Here is a 14,207-nt window from a genome sequence, read left to right as displayed (position 1 = left end):
GGGGGGGGGGGGGGGCTCCATTCCTGCCCCAGGTCCCCTTCCAGTCCTGAGGTCAGGTTTCTCTGGACTTGTGGGCTTCATGAGGGAAAGGAGGGGCTCCTGGTACCCAAAGACTCACAAGACTCTGGGTTGCCCCACGATTCCCTATACAACGCAGAGACTGGGAACCTTTCACTGGTCTACAGATGTGAGTTGTGTAAAGCAGCAACCTTGCCAGCATTGCTGAGAAGGAGACCCTCTGCCGTTTGCAAAACTTCCCGGGCGAGATTTGCTCCAAAGCTTGCTGGGTCATGAGCTCCAAGGATCTGAATGCCACAAAACTGACCCCATCCCATGGAGCTCACCTACTAGCAGAGGGAACATACACTAAATAGTCACAAAAGTAAATCTATCCTTATAGGATGTGATAAGAGCCAGAAAAGGCCAGGGTGCCCGGCAGGAGTCCACATTGCCCAGGTCCTGCGTCTTCCTCTGGCAATCCCCATCTCATCTTGGGATCCTCACCTGGGCCCCCTGAAGTCCCCTCGGGCTGGTTGGTGGCCGACAGTCAATTCCAGACTCTCCAGTGTGGCTGGATAGGAATGTCTGGGCTCCTCAAGGTCAAAGACAAGATACTGAGTACTTTGCTTTGTTTTTTATTTCCATTTTGAAATGGGACCTTGGGCTTGGGAATCAAGGACCATGGGCTTCCCCATACTGTTAGAAATGGCCTGGTTTCTCTGGAGGACAGGAGGTGACATGACTCTGGGACACAGGCGTGCCCTCTCCAACAAATCTGCCACTCCTCTATTGCCCATAGGAAGCCTACTGCGCCTACGCCATCATTCTCATGGCGCTCTTCTGGTGCACCGAGGCTGTGCCCATTGCTGTCACTGCCTTCTTGCCCCTCATCCTGTATCCCATGATGGGCATCATGGAGGCCTCTGAGGTGAGCCCCCCCCCAAAGGAAAAAGGGTCCCGGGATGGGCTGGGGAGGTTTCTTTCCCAGGACCCTGGTGACCAAGGAAGCCACATCACAGGCAAAGCTCATGGAAGAGGAGTCTCTGCCTCTGCTTGGAGAGAGCACTGTGGGAGAACTCAGCTAGAAGTCAAGGGGGAGGGCTGGTGTTGAGAGTTAGTTCAAAGTGGGGCTGGAGGTCAGGGAGGCAGAAGGCCTGGGGACCCAGGAAAAGGACATTGGAAGCCAGCTGAAGAACTTATGTACTTCTAGTTCAGGGGCTCTTCAACTCGAATGAGCATCAGAATCAACTGGAAGGCTGGTTAAAACACAGATGCTGGGCCCCACCCCAGAGTTTTTGATTCAGTAGATCTGGGGTGGGGCCTAAGCATTTCATTTCTAACCAGTTCCCGGTGGTGGTGATGAGGCTGGCCCAGGGACTCCACTTTGAGAACCACTGCTCTAGTTTCTAGAAGGAGCACTGAATTATTTATCTCCCAGTCTTCAGCTTGAAACATGAATGGAGTCAGTCTAGATTACCTCCCAGTCATTCCTGAGGGGAGAAAGAATGAGTTTGGCAAGAAGAGGGGAACCTAGTTAATATTCAATGGCAGATAATCCAAAGACTCGTTCCATTTGGTCCCGAGAGCCGGGGGAGTGCCAGTGTGTGGGATTGTCAGTGACTGCACCCCGTAAGCCCAAGGGCACAGTAGGAGATCCCAGGGTCTGCCTGCCTCTCAGCCATGTCCTTGACCGCCAGGTCAGCGTTGAGTACCTGACGGACACCAATATCCTGTTCTTCGGGGGGCTGCTGGTGGCTGTCACCATCGAGCACTGGAACCTGCACAAGCGCATCGCCCTCTGTGTGCTCCTCCTCATCGGGGTGCGGCCTGCCCTGTGAGTTCCACAGACCACCACGGGAGGGCCTAGGGTGGGTTGGCACTCAGAAGGGAAGTGGCCATGGCAGTGTGTGTCCATCCGTCTGTCCTTAGGCTGATCCTGGGCTTCATGATAGTCACGGCCTTCCTGTCCATGTGGATCAGCAACACGGCCACCTCAGCCATGATGGTGCCCATCGCACATGCCGTCCTGGAGCAGCTGCACAACACGCACATGGGCAAGGACATCGAGGAGGGCAGCCACAATCCCACCTTTGAGCTCCAGGAACCAAGTCCCCAGAAGGAAATGACCGAGCTTGGTGAGAAAGATTAAGCCAGACCCTGCCCCAACTCCTCAGCCCTTGGGGAGGGACTCAAGGAGGGAACATCCATTCCCAGGGGTGGTCATCTTGGAGTCTCTGGGGAGAGAAAAGGGAGGCAAGAAGTGCAGTGACCAGCTTGTTCTGGTTGCCTGGGACTTTACTGGTTTTAAAATGCCAAGTCCCATGTGCTGGACAAACCCAGATGCTTGGCCACTCTAGCGAGAAGAGAGCTGAAGTCTAGGTGGGAAGTCAAGGGTCTAGGCTCTCTTCTTCCTGTGTGGTTTAGATAATCCTCTTCCCTTCCCCGTGCCTCAGTTTCCCTCTCTCAAGAGAAAGGTTGGACTAGATGGTGTCCAGGGAAGTGCCAGCCTGAGACTCTGGGGAATGCTGGGCCCATTAGACCTAGAGACAGTCTCTGTCCTCCCTCCCCAGGTCTGGGCCGTTCACTGACAAGGCGCCCTGGAGGCCATGGAGCCCCAGCCAGGTGCCCTGAGCTGCACCTGCAACTGCCCCCACCTCGGCTCTCTCTTGTTCCCAGATAACGGGGAGGCCCTCCCTGTCTCACCTGCTGCTTCAAAGCTGAAGACACATCAGAGCAATAAGCAGCGCCTCATGACCCAGGGCTTGAGCCTGTCCGTGTGCTACTCAGCCAGTATTGGAGGCATCGCCACACTGACCGGCACCGCGCCCAACCTGGTGCTGCAAGGCCAAGTCAACTTGTGAGTGGCGTAGGGGTGGGGTCTACCCTCCCACTGGGAGCCGATTGGGCTGGGCAGTGCCAGAGCGATGTGACACAACAGTCCACGTCCCCCTTCAGGCTCTTCCCCCAAAATGGCAACGTGGTGAACTTTGCCACCTGGTTCAGCTTTGCCTTCCCCACCATGGTCATCTTGCTGCTGCTGTCCTGGCTGTGGCTGCAGGTCCTCTTCCTGGGCTTCAAGTAAGTGGCAAAGTGGGGGAGAGAGACCTAAGTCCTTGCCTGTACCCCTGGGAGCTTCCAGTTGAGTCCAGATGTGGAAAACAATAAAATCACCATCCCAATGAGAAGGCCTCTCCTTTCCAAGGCTCCTCTGTGCACTTGGCCTCCCATTTGAGTGAATTATTGGCTGGAGAGTATTACCCATTTAGCACATGAGCCAGCTGAGGCTTAAGGAGTATCAGTGCTTTGCAGAAAATGGAATCTCCTGATGTCCAGGCCAGGCCCCTTCCCATGATTGTCCATGGTCGTTTGATAAGTACTTATGGGGCACACACTCACTGTGGTCAGTTACAGAGCATTTGTTGTACTCCTACTGTGTGCCTGGCCCTGTGCTAGGCACTGAAAATAGTAGAAGGCATTAGGCACGGTCTGTGCCCTGTGGCCCATCTGGTGGGTGATGATATGTTGTGGGGGACATGACAGCAGGAAGCCCAGGAGCTGTGGGAGCACAAAGGATGGAGTGCCTAGTTCAGCCCAGGGTAGTGGGGATTCCAGAAGTCCCCTGCAGATGTCTGAGCTGAATCTCACAGGACTAAAAGTCAGCCAGCTAGAAAATGGGGTAAAGGCATTCCAGACAACAGGAACGGCTTGCCCAAAGCACAGAGGCAAGAAAGAACATTATGTGTTTGGGGGAACTCTAGTTCTGTGGGGCTGAAACATAAAGAGCAAAAAGGAGTATCAGGACATGAAGCTGGAGAAGTGGGCAGGAGGATCCTGTGTGCCACATGAAGAGTTTGTCCTTGAGTCCAAAAGTAGTAAATAGGTTTTAGCCCTAGGTTACTGGTAGTCACTGTTTGGAGCTCTGAGTTGAAAATCACTGGAGACCCTGCTAAGGCTCCATTGGAATCGAGTCTGTGATTGATTAGTGATGTCTGCCATGCTTACAGGACGGGAATGGTGGTATGAGAGTTACTGGGGTATGAGCTGTTATTTGGCCTTCCTGCCCAGGCAGTGGAGAGCCATTGAAAGTTTTTAAACACTGTTGCTGTGCTTTGGAAAAATCACTGAGAAGCATGAAGGAAGCAGGATTAAGCTTGGGGGCTGGTACAAGGCAAGGTGGTAGTTAAAGAAATCAGCACAGCGGCAGGCACCATGGGAGAGTCAAAGATGTGTGGGGCATGGTCTTTGCCCTTGAGGAATTCACAGTCCAGCAAGGAAGCTGAGATTTACCCAAGCGAAAAGTTAAATGTCAGCACGAGTTAAGTAAGCAGCAAAAGGAAGTGGGCTGCAGACTCCTGCGCCTCTGAGGACAATGCGGGCAGGGCTCAGGCTGGCGGGAGGTACCCAGAAGCAGGTAGGAGAGGAAAGGGAGGATTTCCTGAAAGCCTGTCGGAGGAGGGGAGCCATGAGTCAGGGTCAGAGGAGACATGGGGTCCAGGCTGCTAGGACCTCCTCATCCTGGGCAAGAGAACCCTTAAAGAAAAAGGGCTCAGTGGAGCAGATGCAGCAGGACAAAGCATGGGGAAACTTGGCTCTTCTGCTAAACAAGAGTCATGACCCCGCTGAGAGTCTTCTACCCTTCCTCCAGAAACTCGGATGGATCCAGAACCTTAGTGTAGCAGCCCTGAGATGACCTCTGCAGGTGCCCCTTTATAGCACTCAGAGCCCCTTGCTCCCTGCCTGGTGCAGGAGCCTCAGCAGCTGCCCCCACCCCTCTGCCTGCAGCTTCCGGAAGAACTTTGGCATTGGGGAACAGGCAAAGGAGCAACAGCAGGCAGCCCTCCACATCATCCAGACAGAGCACAAGCTGCTGGGCCCCATGACCTTTGCAGAAAAGGCCATCACTGTCCTTTTTGTCATCCTGGTGGTGCTTTGGTTCACCCGGGAGCCGGGCTTTTTCCCTGGCTGGGGCGAGCTGGCCTTTCCCAATGCCGATGGGAGCAGGTGAGAGTTGCTAGGGATAGGGAGGGGATCTCACCTAGGGCTTAACTGTTTGGGGAGGAGCGGGGAAGATTCACCAGGCATGTCTGTGGGAGGAGATCCTCTCCACCACCCTCCACCCTGTGGCACTAAACCCCCCTCCTTACTCCCCCCCAGCATGGTGTCTGATGGGACAGTGGCCATGTTCATCGGCTTGCTTATGTTCTTCATACCCTCCAGTATCCCAGGGCTGACCCAGGACCCAGGTAAGTACCTGGACAGGCAAGGAAGGGTTTCCAGGCTTGTAGTGTACCTTCAATCACACTTGACAGGAGTGGAAAAAGCCTGGAGAGGCTGGGGTGACTTGCCAAGGGCATAGGGACTCAGACAAAGTTGGGGTGTTTCAGAACTGAGGGTCCTGGGCCGGCCCGTGGCTCACTCGGGAGAGTGCGGTGCTGATAACACCAAAGCCCCGGGTTCGGATCCCATATAGGGATGGCCGGTTCGCTCACTGGGTGAGCGTGGTGCTGACAACACCAAGTCAAGGGTTAAGATCCCCTTACCGGTCATCTTTTAAAAAAAAAAAGAACTGAGGGTCCCCCTCCTGTACGCATCAAGCCCCAACAGGGACCCGCACAGAGAAGCCCCAAGTGGAGGGGAGGGAAGGTTTGTCTACTCTTGTTAACCCGTCCTCCTTTACTTGGGGAGTAGAAAACCCAAGGAAGCTGAAGGGCCCTCCTGCCCTCCTCAGCTGGAAGACAGTGAACGAGAGGATGCCCTGGAATATCGTGTTCTTGCTGGGTGGTGGCTTTGCCCTGGCCAAGGGCAGTGAGGTAAGAGACCCTCAGTCCCCTTCCCAACCTATTTGAGGGAAATCCTGTGGCAGGGAGAGAAGGGATCCTGCTACTATCTCACAGAGGGGAGACCTGATCCCCACTTAGGAGTCCCTCTGGTGGACAGAGCCTTTGTAGCAACTGGAGAAACAGATGAGAGTCCCCTCTGAGGGAAGAGGAAGAAACACAAGCCCTAGGGACCTCCCCAGTCAGGTGCTCAAAGTCAAATAGAAAATGGGATTCTCTGGTGAACTGGACCCATTCTCAGCGACTAATCCCACCCGACCCCAGCCCCTCACCCCTTGCCAGACAGAGTACAAAATGGCTTGAGCACCCCAGTAGGTGGCATTGAGTTGACATGGACTGCCTGCTGCAGCCACCAGGGGGTGCCATAATCACACCCAGCTAGGGTCTGGGGACCAGAGGATCCAAAAGAGAGAAATCTCTGAAACTGCACCCCTGGGCCTCAACCTGAACTCATTCACTGCACAGGCAGGAGACAGCTTCCCTGGGTCAGGGATTGGTGCAGGGGACTCCTGGGTCTGTGGTTCATTCATCCATCCAGCATTCACTCACTGAGCACTGACTGAGCCAAGCGCTTTGAACAAGATGAAGTAAGTCCCAGCTCCTGGCATTACAGTCTGGCATTCCAAGCAAGGCAAGGCAAGATCTCAGAGCCCTTCTGACCCTGTGGACTGGCCCCATCCTCCTGTCAGCCTCTTCCCAGCCTCTATCAGGGCCCTCCCCCTACTTTCCTTCCCTGCCAGGAGCAAGGTCCCCTCTGCCCCAACCCACTGGGCTGCAGGGGGCTGGGAGAGGGCTAAGATTGTCCAGGCACCTCCTCAGAGAGGTCAGGAAGGCAGGAGTAAATGGGGCCAAAGGTTTTTACTTCCACCAAGCCCCAGGTCTCCCAAGAAGGCCCTTTGGCCCCCTCTCCCGGTTTCTCATCTGATCCTTCTCCTCACACCTACCTGTTCTTCAAGAGCAGAAGAGGGGACCCCTTGGTTCTAGCTGGGTCCTATCCTCTCACCAGAGCTGTCTTTGATGCTGAAGACTAGGGAGGTGTGGGCAGGAGCAGGACCCTCTCAGAACCTCAGCAGAGGACTCTGGGGCCCCAGAGAATCCCACCTCTCATGTACCTCCTTCCTCTGCCCACAGCAATCGGGCCTATCAGCCTGGCTGGGGGACAAACTGATCCAACTGGAGAATGTGCCACCTTCTGCCATTGCCTTCATCCTCTGCCTCCTGATTGCCATCTTCACTGAGTTCATGAGCAACCTGGCCACCACCACACTCTTCCTGCCCATCCTGGCCTCCATGGTGAGCTGGCCCTAAAGAAACACCTCCTCCAGGCAGCCCTCCTGCCCACCCCCACCAGGGGTTCCACCTGCTGGGCAGAGTGACCTGTCTTTGCACCTCTTCTCTTTTCCTGGCAAGGACCCCTGAACATCTACCTTTTTCCAGGATGTTGACTTACCTTGGGCCCAAGGCAGTCTGGCCCCTGACTCACTCCATCCCTGGTGACGTCACCCCTTGAGTATCCTAATGGGGCTCTCTAGTGGCCTCACCCACCTCCCCACCCCAGCCCCTGTTCTGGTCATTCCAGGGGTGACGGGGTGAAATTGCTCCCCGGAGCGTCCCCAGCCCCTTCCTCCCCAGGCGCATTCCCCCAGCCTTTGATGACACCCCTGGAGCCCCTTTGAGATCTGTTTTATGGGCCCCTCCCCTCACCACGCCCCACAGGGCAGGGCAGCACACTCATCCCCCTCCAGAGAGGTCAAGGGGCCCTGCTCAGGTCATCCAGTGCCTTCTGGCAGAAATGGTGGATTCATGACCAAAGTGTGCTGGGGGGCAGAAGTTGTCACTCAGAGAAGGGAAACAGGAGAACTGAGGCCATGCTCCTGCTCCAGGATAGGGATCAGCTCTGTCCTACTGTCTCCCCTGCAGGCCCAGGCCATCTGCGTCCATCCTCTGTATGTCATGATCCCCTGCACTCTGGCCTCCTCCCTGGCCTTCATGCTGCCTGTGGCCACCACACCCAACGTCATCGTCTTCTCTTTTGGGGGCCTCAAAGTGCTTGATATGGTGAGTGGCAGGGAGGCCGGAATGCCTCAGCACTCCTTCTGCCCCGGCTTTCCATCTTGGTGGACTGCAGAGTAGCTTAAAGCCACTGAGATTCTAAGTAGAGAGTGGGCCCCATGTGGGGTGGGGGTACAACCGGGGAGGTTGGGACATGATCCCAGCCCCGGGCCATGTGAAAGGGAGGGTAGGGAGTGAGGAATATGGGAAGGCTCCCAGGTGCCAGGCACCCACATGCAGGGCTCAGGGCCCCGGAAGCTCACGAGGCGCATCCCTCTTCCCTGTTACCACTAGGAGTGAAGTAAGGGGCAGGGGCACTGCCTAGCGCTGCAGTGTAGACCAAAGGGAGGACTTTCTGGTGAGAGTTGTGCTAGCAGGAGGGCTCCTGAACATCTCTGCCTGCCTGAGGTCTAGGTGGTGCCAACCCAGCTCAGCAAACTGTCTCTCCTCATACCAGGTCCGGGCTGGATTCATGCTCAACATCATCGGGGTGCTGGTCATCACACTGGCCATCAACAGCTGGAGCGTCCCCATCTTCAACCTGCACACCTTCCCCACCTGGGCCCACTCCAACACCTCAACCCACTGCCTGGCCAGCCAGGCCAACTCCACCATGCCTAGGCCCTAGGCCAGGTACAGGCTGGCCAAGCCCAGGAAGAGCCAATCCCGCTCCTGCTGCTCTGCGAGAACGACACATGTGTACATAATGTCGTGTGTCTGTAAGGAAGGTGTGTGCTCAGTTTCCTGTGTGTTGGAGGAAAGTGTGTGTGTGTGTGTGTGTGTGTGTGTGTGTACGTACGTGAGGATGGTGTTTGCTGAGATGCCTGAGGTGGTTGCTTGCGTGCACCTGATCCCAGCTGCGTATGCTTGACAGTGCCCTTGTGTGGTTGACAAACAGTACAACATGCCCTCTTTGGCACGCCAGGTCTTTGTCCCCCCAGCTTAGAGACCAGACCCCTTTACACTATATTTATTAAAACTCAGAGCTGGAGGGCCTACCAGTAGCTGCCATGGGAACAGCCTCTGGGACTGGCCTAGCATACTGAGGTCTCCCCACCCTCTCAGGGTTTGCGGGAAGATTCAAATATTAGCCACATTAAAGTCTTTCAGTAGAGTCTGGGATGGTTTTTCATGGTGCTCTTCAGGGCTGGTCCACAACTTGGTTCAGGCCCTAAGTTGAGGAGTACAGTGGGAGGGGACCTGGCCTCTGTCCTGTACAGCCACCCCCTCATCACTCCTTCCACCCAAGGGAAAAGGTAATGGTCGGGCACCCCTGCCAAGGCCAATCGGAGTGGGCGCAGCCACCCAGGAAAGCAGCACTGACATCACCTGCCTGGCTAATTGGAAGCTGCCAGTCCCTGCGTGTCTTTAGGAAAACCAGCCTCCCCGTTCCCAGAGCACTCCCTGGGCATTTACATAAAACCCTCTGCCCCTGCCAATTCCTCAAGGACCCTTCCTCCGGCTGGAAAAACCAGTCTCACCAGACCAGAGGAGGCAGGCTGACCCATGCTGGGTGCCCAGAAAGATGGACCCTCACCCAAAATGGCAGCCTGCAGCAAGAAGGATGCAGGTTAGATCCAGGAACAGGCTCAAGATCGGCATGGCCTTCAGAGTCCAAGACCAGACCACTTTGGAAGATTCTGCCTCCCCACCCCACCTCTATCCCTCTTCCACCACCCCACCCCACCCTCCCTGCCCTCACAGACTCTAGAGTTTTCCTTTCTCTGGCAAGGTGGGGGTGGGGTGGGAAGGATGATACCCCATCATTGATGATGATACCATCAACCATTTTTGAAACTCAACCTCCCTTCCTGGCTGGAAGTTCCTCTTCGTGTCCATCCTAAGTCTCTCTCACTGTGAACAGTGTCATGTAAGGCTTGAGTTCATTTAGACAGAAGTTTCCTAGAGTCCCCACCTGCTGAAGTGGGAGAGAAAATAGATATATACCATCACCCTCATGGCCACATGAAAAAAGGGGGCTGAGCTGTGAAGACAGAAAACCAGAAAGGATTTCATTCTGGATTCCCCCTGGGCTGGGCTTTCTCTCAGTCCTCCCAGAGCTAGGAGTTCATGGGGAGTGCAGATGGGAGGGGGCTACCGCACAGTGGGGAACATGGCTGTCCCCAGGGGACAGCGATCCTGACAGGACATGCCAGACATCCAGAAGAGTAAAGAGTTCAGGTGAGTGGCTCCACCCCCACCCCGGCCCCCCAGGCTGGCATTCCTCACCCATGAAGCACAGTGATAAATCACGGCTCCCACTCAGACCTACAGTAGGACCACCCCCCAAAGCCCCAGGTGACAGTCCCCCCCATTGGGACTGGGCCAGCTCCAGAATGGTGGGGCTTCCCAATGGCTTACCCACAATGCAGCGGGTCCCTAAGGAGCAGCCCCAGCCTCATCTGGAAGGAGGATCCTCAGCCACTACTTTCCTCTGGACCCTGCTTAGGTACCTGCCATCCAGCCCTGGCTGGGGAAAAGGTGGGTGTGCTTCTCAGGGTTCTCAGCTCTACTTCCCCTCAATCCTGCTCAGAGGGGGCCAGGTGTGGACTGAGGTCACACAGCAGTCCCAGGGAATGAGGACTGTGCTGGCCCTGCCTTCTCGGGGGAGGAAGTGGACACAGACATCCTGAAGGTCGAGAGGTCGGCCGTGGTGGTTGCCCTCACAGGGCTCGGGGGCCGAGCCTCCCCGAGATGCTCAGAAACCACCCTCCTCAGCAGGCAGGAGGGTGGACAGGCGGCAGGCAGCACCTGTCGGCCTAATCACCGTCATTAGCTGGGCAATAAAGCAGCACGGACTGGGCCAGCCTTTGAAGGAAGGGCCTGTCAGCCTGGGTCAGGTTTGTACAAGCAGTCTAGCAGCTCAGTCCCTCCTGCACACACACTCCAGGCTGCAGCAGGTGGATGGGGCACTCTTGGGTCTGGGGTCTGCACCCTCCCTGCCTGGGCACCCACACCCCTTTCTGATGGATCTTAGGAAGGTAGAAAGGGGCTTTTGGTGTCTCCTGCCAGCTGAATGTGTGCAGTGCTAGGACTCACGATCTTCTGGAGACCAGCAAGGCTGGAAACAACTCGAGGACAGTCTGCCTGATGGAGCTGTGTCCCCAATTCCTACACAGGGCCTGGCACAGTGAATGTAGGAGCAAATGAATGTACCAGAAGCATAGACCAGCTTCTTGCTCCCAGAGGGACACACTGCCCTCCAAGCACCTTTCCAGACTGCTATGTGTGGAGTGCTGTGTGAGCTTGAAACAGTGTCTTGGCCTCTCTGGGCTAAGGTCACCTTATGCTCAGCAGATGGGCCCAGATTTCTGAGCCAACTCCTACTGCTTTCCCCTGTCTCTGTCCTCAAAGGCCCTGGGGTTTCCCTACCCCCTTGTCCTGCTGCCAGGACCAGCCCTATAGGCAGCTATGGCAACCAGAGGGCCCAGGCAAGGAGCTAACAGGCCTCATGAGGAGAAACCTGGCAGGGTGGAAAAGGGGAGCTTGTTAGAGAAATTTAAGAGGTAGGAGCAGGGGCCCAGGTCAGGGCTGCTCTAGAGGTTAGGGTCCTTGGCCCCAGAGTAAGCCCCTTGGGGGCTCAAACGTGACTTCCCCGTCTCCCCAAAGTCTCAGAGGAGAGGCTGCTTCCTGAAGGAGGAGAGCTGTATAGCCAGGAGTGGAGGGTACGGGGGGGTAGGACTGGGGTGGGTGAAGTTCTGGTGGGTACCAGCCTAGGGAGGGTGTCCCCCTGCAGCCTCCACCCCAGTCTGGGCCCCTTTAGTCATGGCCGGGAGAGCCATGAGGTGTTACTAGAGTCAGGGAGGCTGAGGGCCCCAAAAGAATAAGCTCCCAACCTCAGGGGCTGGGTGCAGAAGAGGAGGGAGGGAAGGGGATGGAGCAACCTGATTGGAAAGACTGTGAAAGGGATTCAGAAGAGTTGCTCTTGGGTCGGCCCGTGGCTCACTCAGGAGAGTGTGGTGCTGATAACACCAAGGCCCCGGGTTCAGATCCCTATATAGGGATGGCTGGTTAGCTCACTTGGAGAGCGTGGTGCTGACAACACCAAGTCAAGGGTTAAGATCCCCTTATCGGTCATCTTTAAAAAAAAAAAAAAAAAAAAGAATTACTCTTAAGGGCGGGACCCACAGACATGTGTACACAGAGCCACAGATCCTTGGATACACACAGAAGTCACAGACACATGCACAGATGTGAATACCTGTGTACACACAGTTACACACACTCACACAAACAGTCGTGCACAAAGTTATAGGTGCTCACAGCCCTTCAGACACCCAGTCATTCATAGAAACACACACATATACACAGTCGCAGGCATTTGTGCACACACAGTCACTTGGATGCCTCTTCACAGGGTCAGACCTGAGTGTTCTCACAAGTACACAGATGCTCCCACACACTTAGACACAGACTCTGGCATGGACACACCCAGCAGCACGTTAGAGCTCCACAGACTTGATGCACACCCACAGTGGCCCGTGAGCATGAGAACAGAAGTGTAAGCCCTTGCACACTCACTCAGGGGTGCGCATGTACTTACACATCAACACCAGTGAAAAAACACACACACCCTGGCATTACACTGCCCCACCTCCACACCTGTCCCAGGAGGGATTAAGACAAGAGGAGAGAAGCCCTCCCCACCTAGCAAGACTCTAAATATGTTCTTCCCCACCTGAACCTCCCCCCACCACCACCAAGCTCTCAGCTTGGAAACTCCCTGGATTTCCCAGGGGGTCAGCCAACCAGAACAGGCCCGGACCTCCCAGCCCTGCTCCCCCACCGCACATCCTCCATGCTCTGGCCCAGGGCTTCTCCATCATCCACAGCTGCCTGCTCTCCCCCAGGAAGCCCACCTGATTAATCCCAGATCTCTCCAACCTTTCTTTGACATGGGGCCCTTGGACCTCAGGGCCTTATGGCAGCTATGCTTGGGCCCTGTCCCTCTGCAGAGGCTCTCAGTGTCTTGCATGCCAATGGAGTGAGACTTGGCCTGGGAAGCAGGCTTAGTCTTGGGAACTCACTTTGAGAAAACAAGTCCAGCCTACATGAGAGAAGTGGACCGAAGATGGCTGATCCTGATGTAGGGTGCAGAGAGGGGCGCCCCTCCTCCATCACATTAGGTGGTAACATGCTCTTCCTTCTCCATGGTGTCCCCAGAGTCTTGCCCCAGACTGGAACATGGCAGACATTGACCCCAGGGATTTCCATCCCCAGCCAGGGCTGCTCCTGGCTCAAAACAGCCCAGCCCTGGGCAGAGCTCAGCAGCAGACAGTAAACCGGTTCTGACCTCTAGTCTCCAGAGGTACAGAGCTTCCCTTGGCCCCGTCCTGTTTAAACAACCAACTGCAGTTCGTCCAGACCAGAGCCCAGCTCAGCTGCATCTGCAGGCCTGAAATGAGGGTGCTGGAGTGTGTGGGACCAAACCTCCAGATAGAAGTGCTTTCCCAGGGGAACAGAGCCAACACCAAAGCAGCTAGACGCTAGGATAGACTTTCTGTGCCTAGTCGCAAACCCTGAGGGGCTGATGTGATGAGAGAGGGAGGGATGGTCCTGTCTGAAGGCAGAGAAGGAGGAGAAAGACCTCACAAATTCCCTTTCAATCCAAGGTCTATGGAAATCCCAGAGCTCCCGCCTCGACGCCCAGAGTGCATGCAATGAGGAAGTCGTGCTTCCCAAAGGAAAGAGAACCAGAGCTTGCGCCCATTCCTCGGGCACAGGTGGAACCTGTCTCAGAAGAGAAAGAAGTTCATCTCACCCATCAGAAGCAGAGCCTCACTGTGGGAAGGTGACAGCCACAGTGTCTCCTAGGCATCCCACCAGGGCATCCCTGGGTCCCTTGGCTTCTGAATTAATTTGCATTTCCTTGATTTTCAATGAAATTGAAATCTTCTCACTAGTATTTTGGCCATTTGTATTTTACCTGTGAATTTCTTATTCATGTTCTTTGCCCATTTTTCTGTGAGATCTTCTATTTATTTATTTAGAGGAGCTCTTTATATATTATGGACATTAACCCCTTGTCTGTTATATATGTTGCAACAATTTCTTCCAGGCTATTTTTTTGTCTTTTTACTTTGTTCATATTATATTTTGCTCTAAAGATGTTTTTAATTTTTACTTAGTCAAATCTGTCAATATATTCCTTTATGGCTTCTGGATTTGACATCATGCTTAAAAATGCCTTTTCCAGACTCCATAATTATAAAAGTGTTTCCTATATTTTTTCTATTTATCTGTATGTTTTTTTTTTTGTTTTGTTTTTTTTTTTTTTTTTTTTTTTTTTTTTTTTTTTTCCGTGTCCCGCAACGGATC

The 14,207-nt window shown here is 54.7% G+C and overlaps 1 protein-coding gene across 1 annotated transcript in view; it reads left to right on the top strand.

The window, feature by feature from the left end:
• Nucleotides 1–9,003, top strand: part of SLC13A2 (solute carrier family 13 (sodium-dependent dicarboxylate transporter), member 2) — a 23,622-nt gene extending 14,619 nt beyond the window's left edge. Inside the window, exons 2-12 of the mRNA XM_008582651.1 lie at nucleotides 800–928; nucleotides 1,698–1,834; nucleotides 1,930–2,135; nucleotides 2,677–2,857; nucleotides 2,956–3,078; nucleotides 4,783–5,001; nucleotides 5,155–5,243; nucleotides 5,689–5,810; nucleotides 6,969–7,130; nucleotides 7,758–7,895; nucleotides 8,347–9,003. Coding sequence (XP_008580873.1) covers nucleotides 800–928; nucleotides 1,698–1,834; nucleotides 1,930–2,135; nucleotides 2,677–2,857; nucleotides 2,956–3,078; nucleotides 4,783–5,001; nucleotides 5,155–5,243; nucleotides 5,689–5,810; nucleotides 6,969–7,130; nucleotides 7,758–7,895; nucleotides 8,347–8,517 — 1,677 coding nt within the window. The 3' untranslated portion in view covers nucleotides 8,518–9,003. The remainder of the gene's footprint in view (nucleotides 1–799; nucleotides 929–1,697; nucleotides 1,835–1,929; nucleotides 2,136–2,676; nucleotides 2,858–2,955; nucleotides 3,079–4,782; nucleotides 5,002–5,154; nucleotides 5,244–5,688; nucleotides 5,811–6,968; nucleotides 7,131–7,757; nucleotides 7,896–8,346) is intronic.
• The last annotated feature ends 5,204 nt before the right edge of the window (nucleotides 9,004–14,207 follow it).

Source organism: Galeopterus variegatus, unplaced genomic scaffold, assembly GCF_000696425.1.
Source record: "Galeopterus variegatus unplaced genomic scaffold, G_variegatus-3.0.2 Scaffold2683, whole genome shotgun sequence".
NCBI classification, from domain to species: Eukaryota; Metazoa; Chordata; class Mammalia; order Dermoptera; family Cynocephalidae; genus Galeopterus; species Galeopterus variegatus.
Note: the sequence above shows the minus strand (reverse complement) of the source record. Positions and strands in the feature narration are given on the sequence as shown.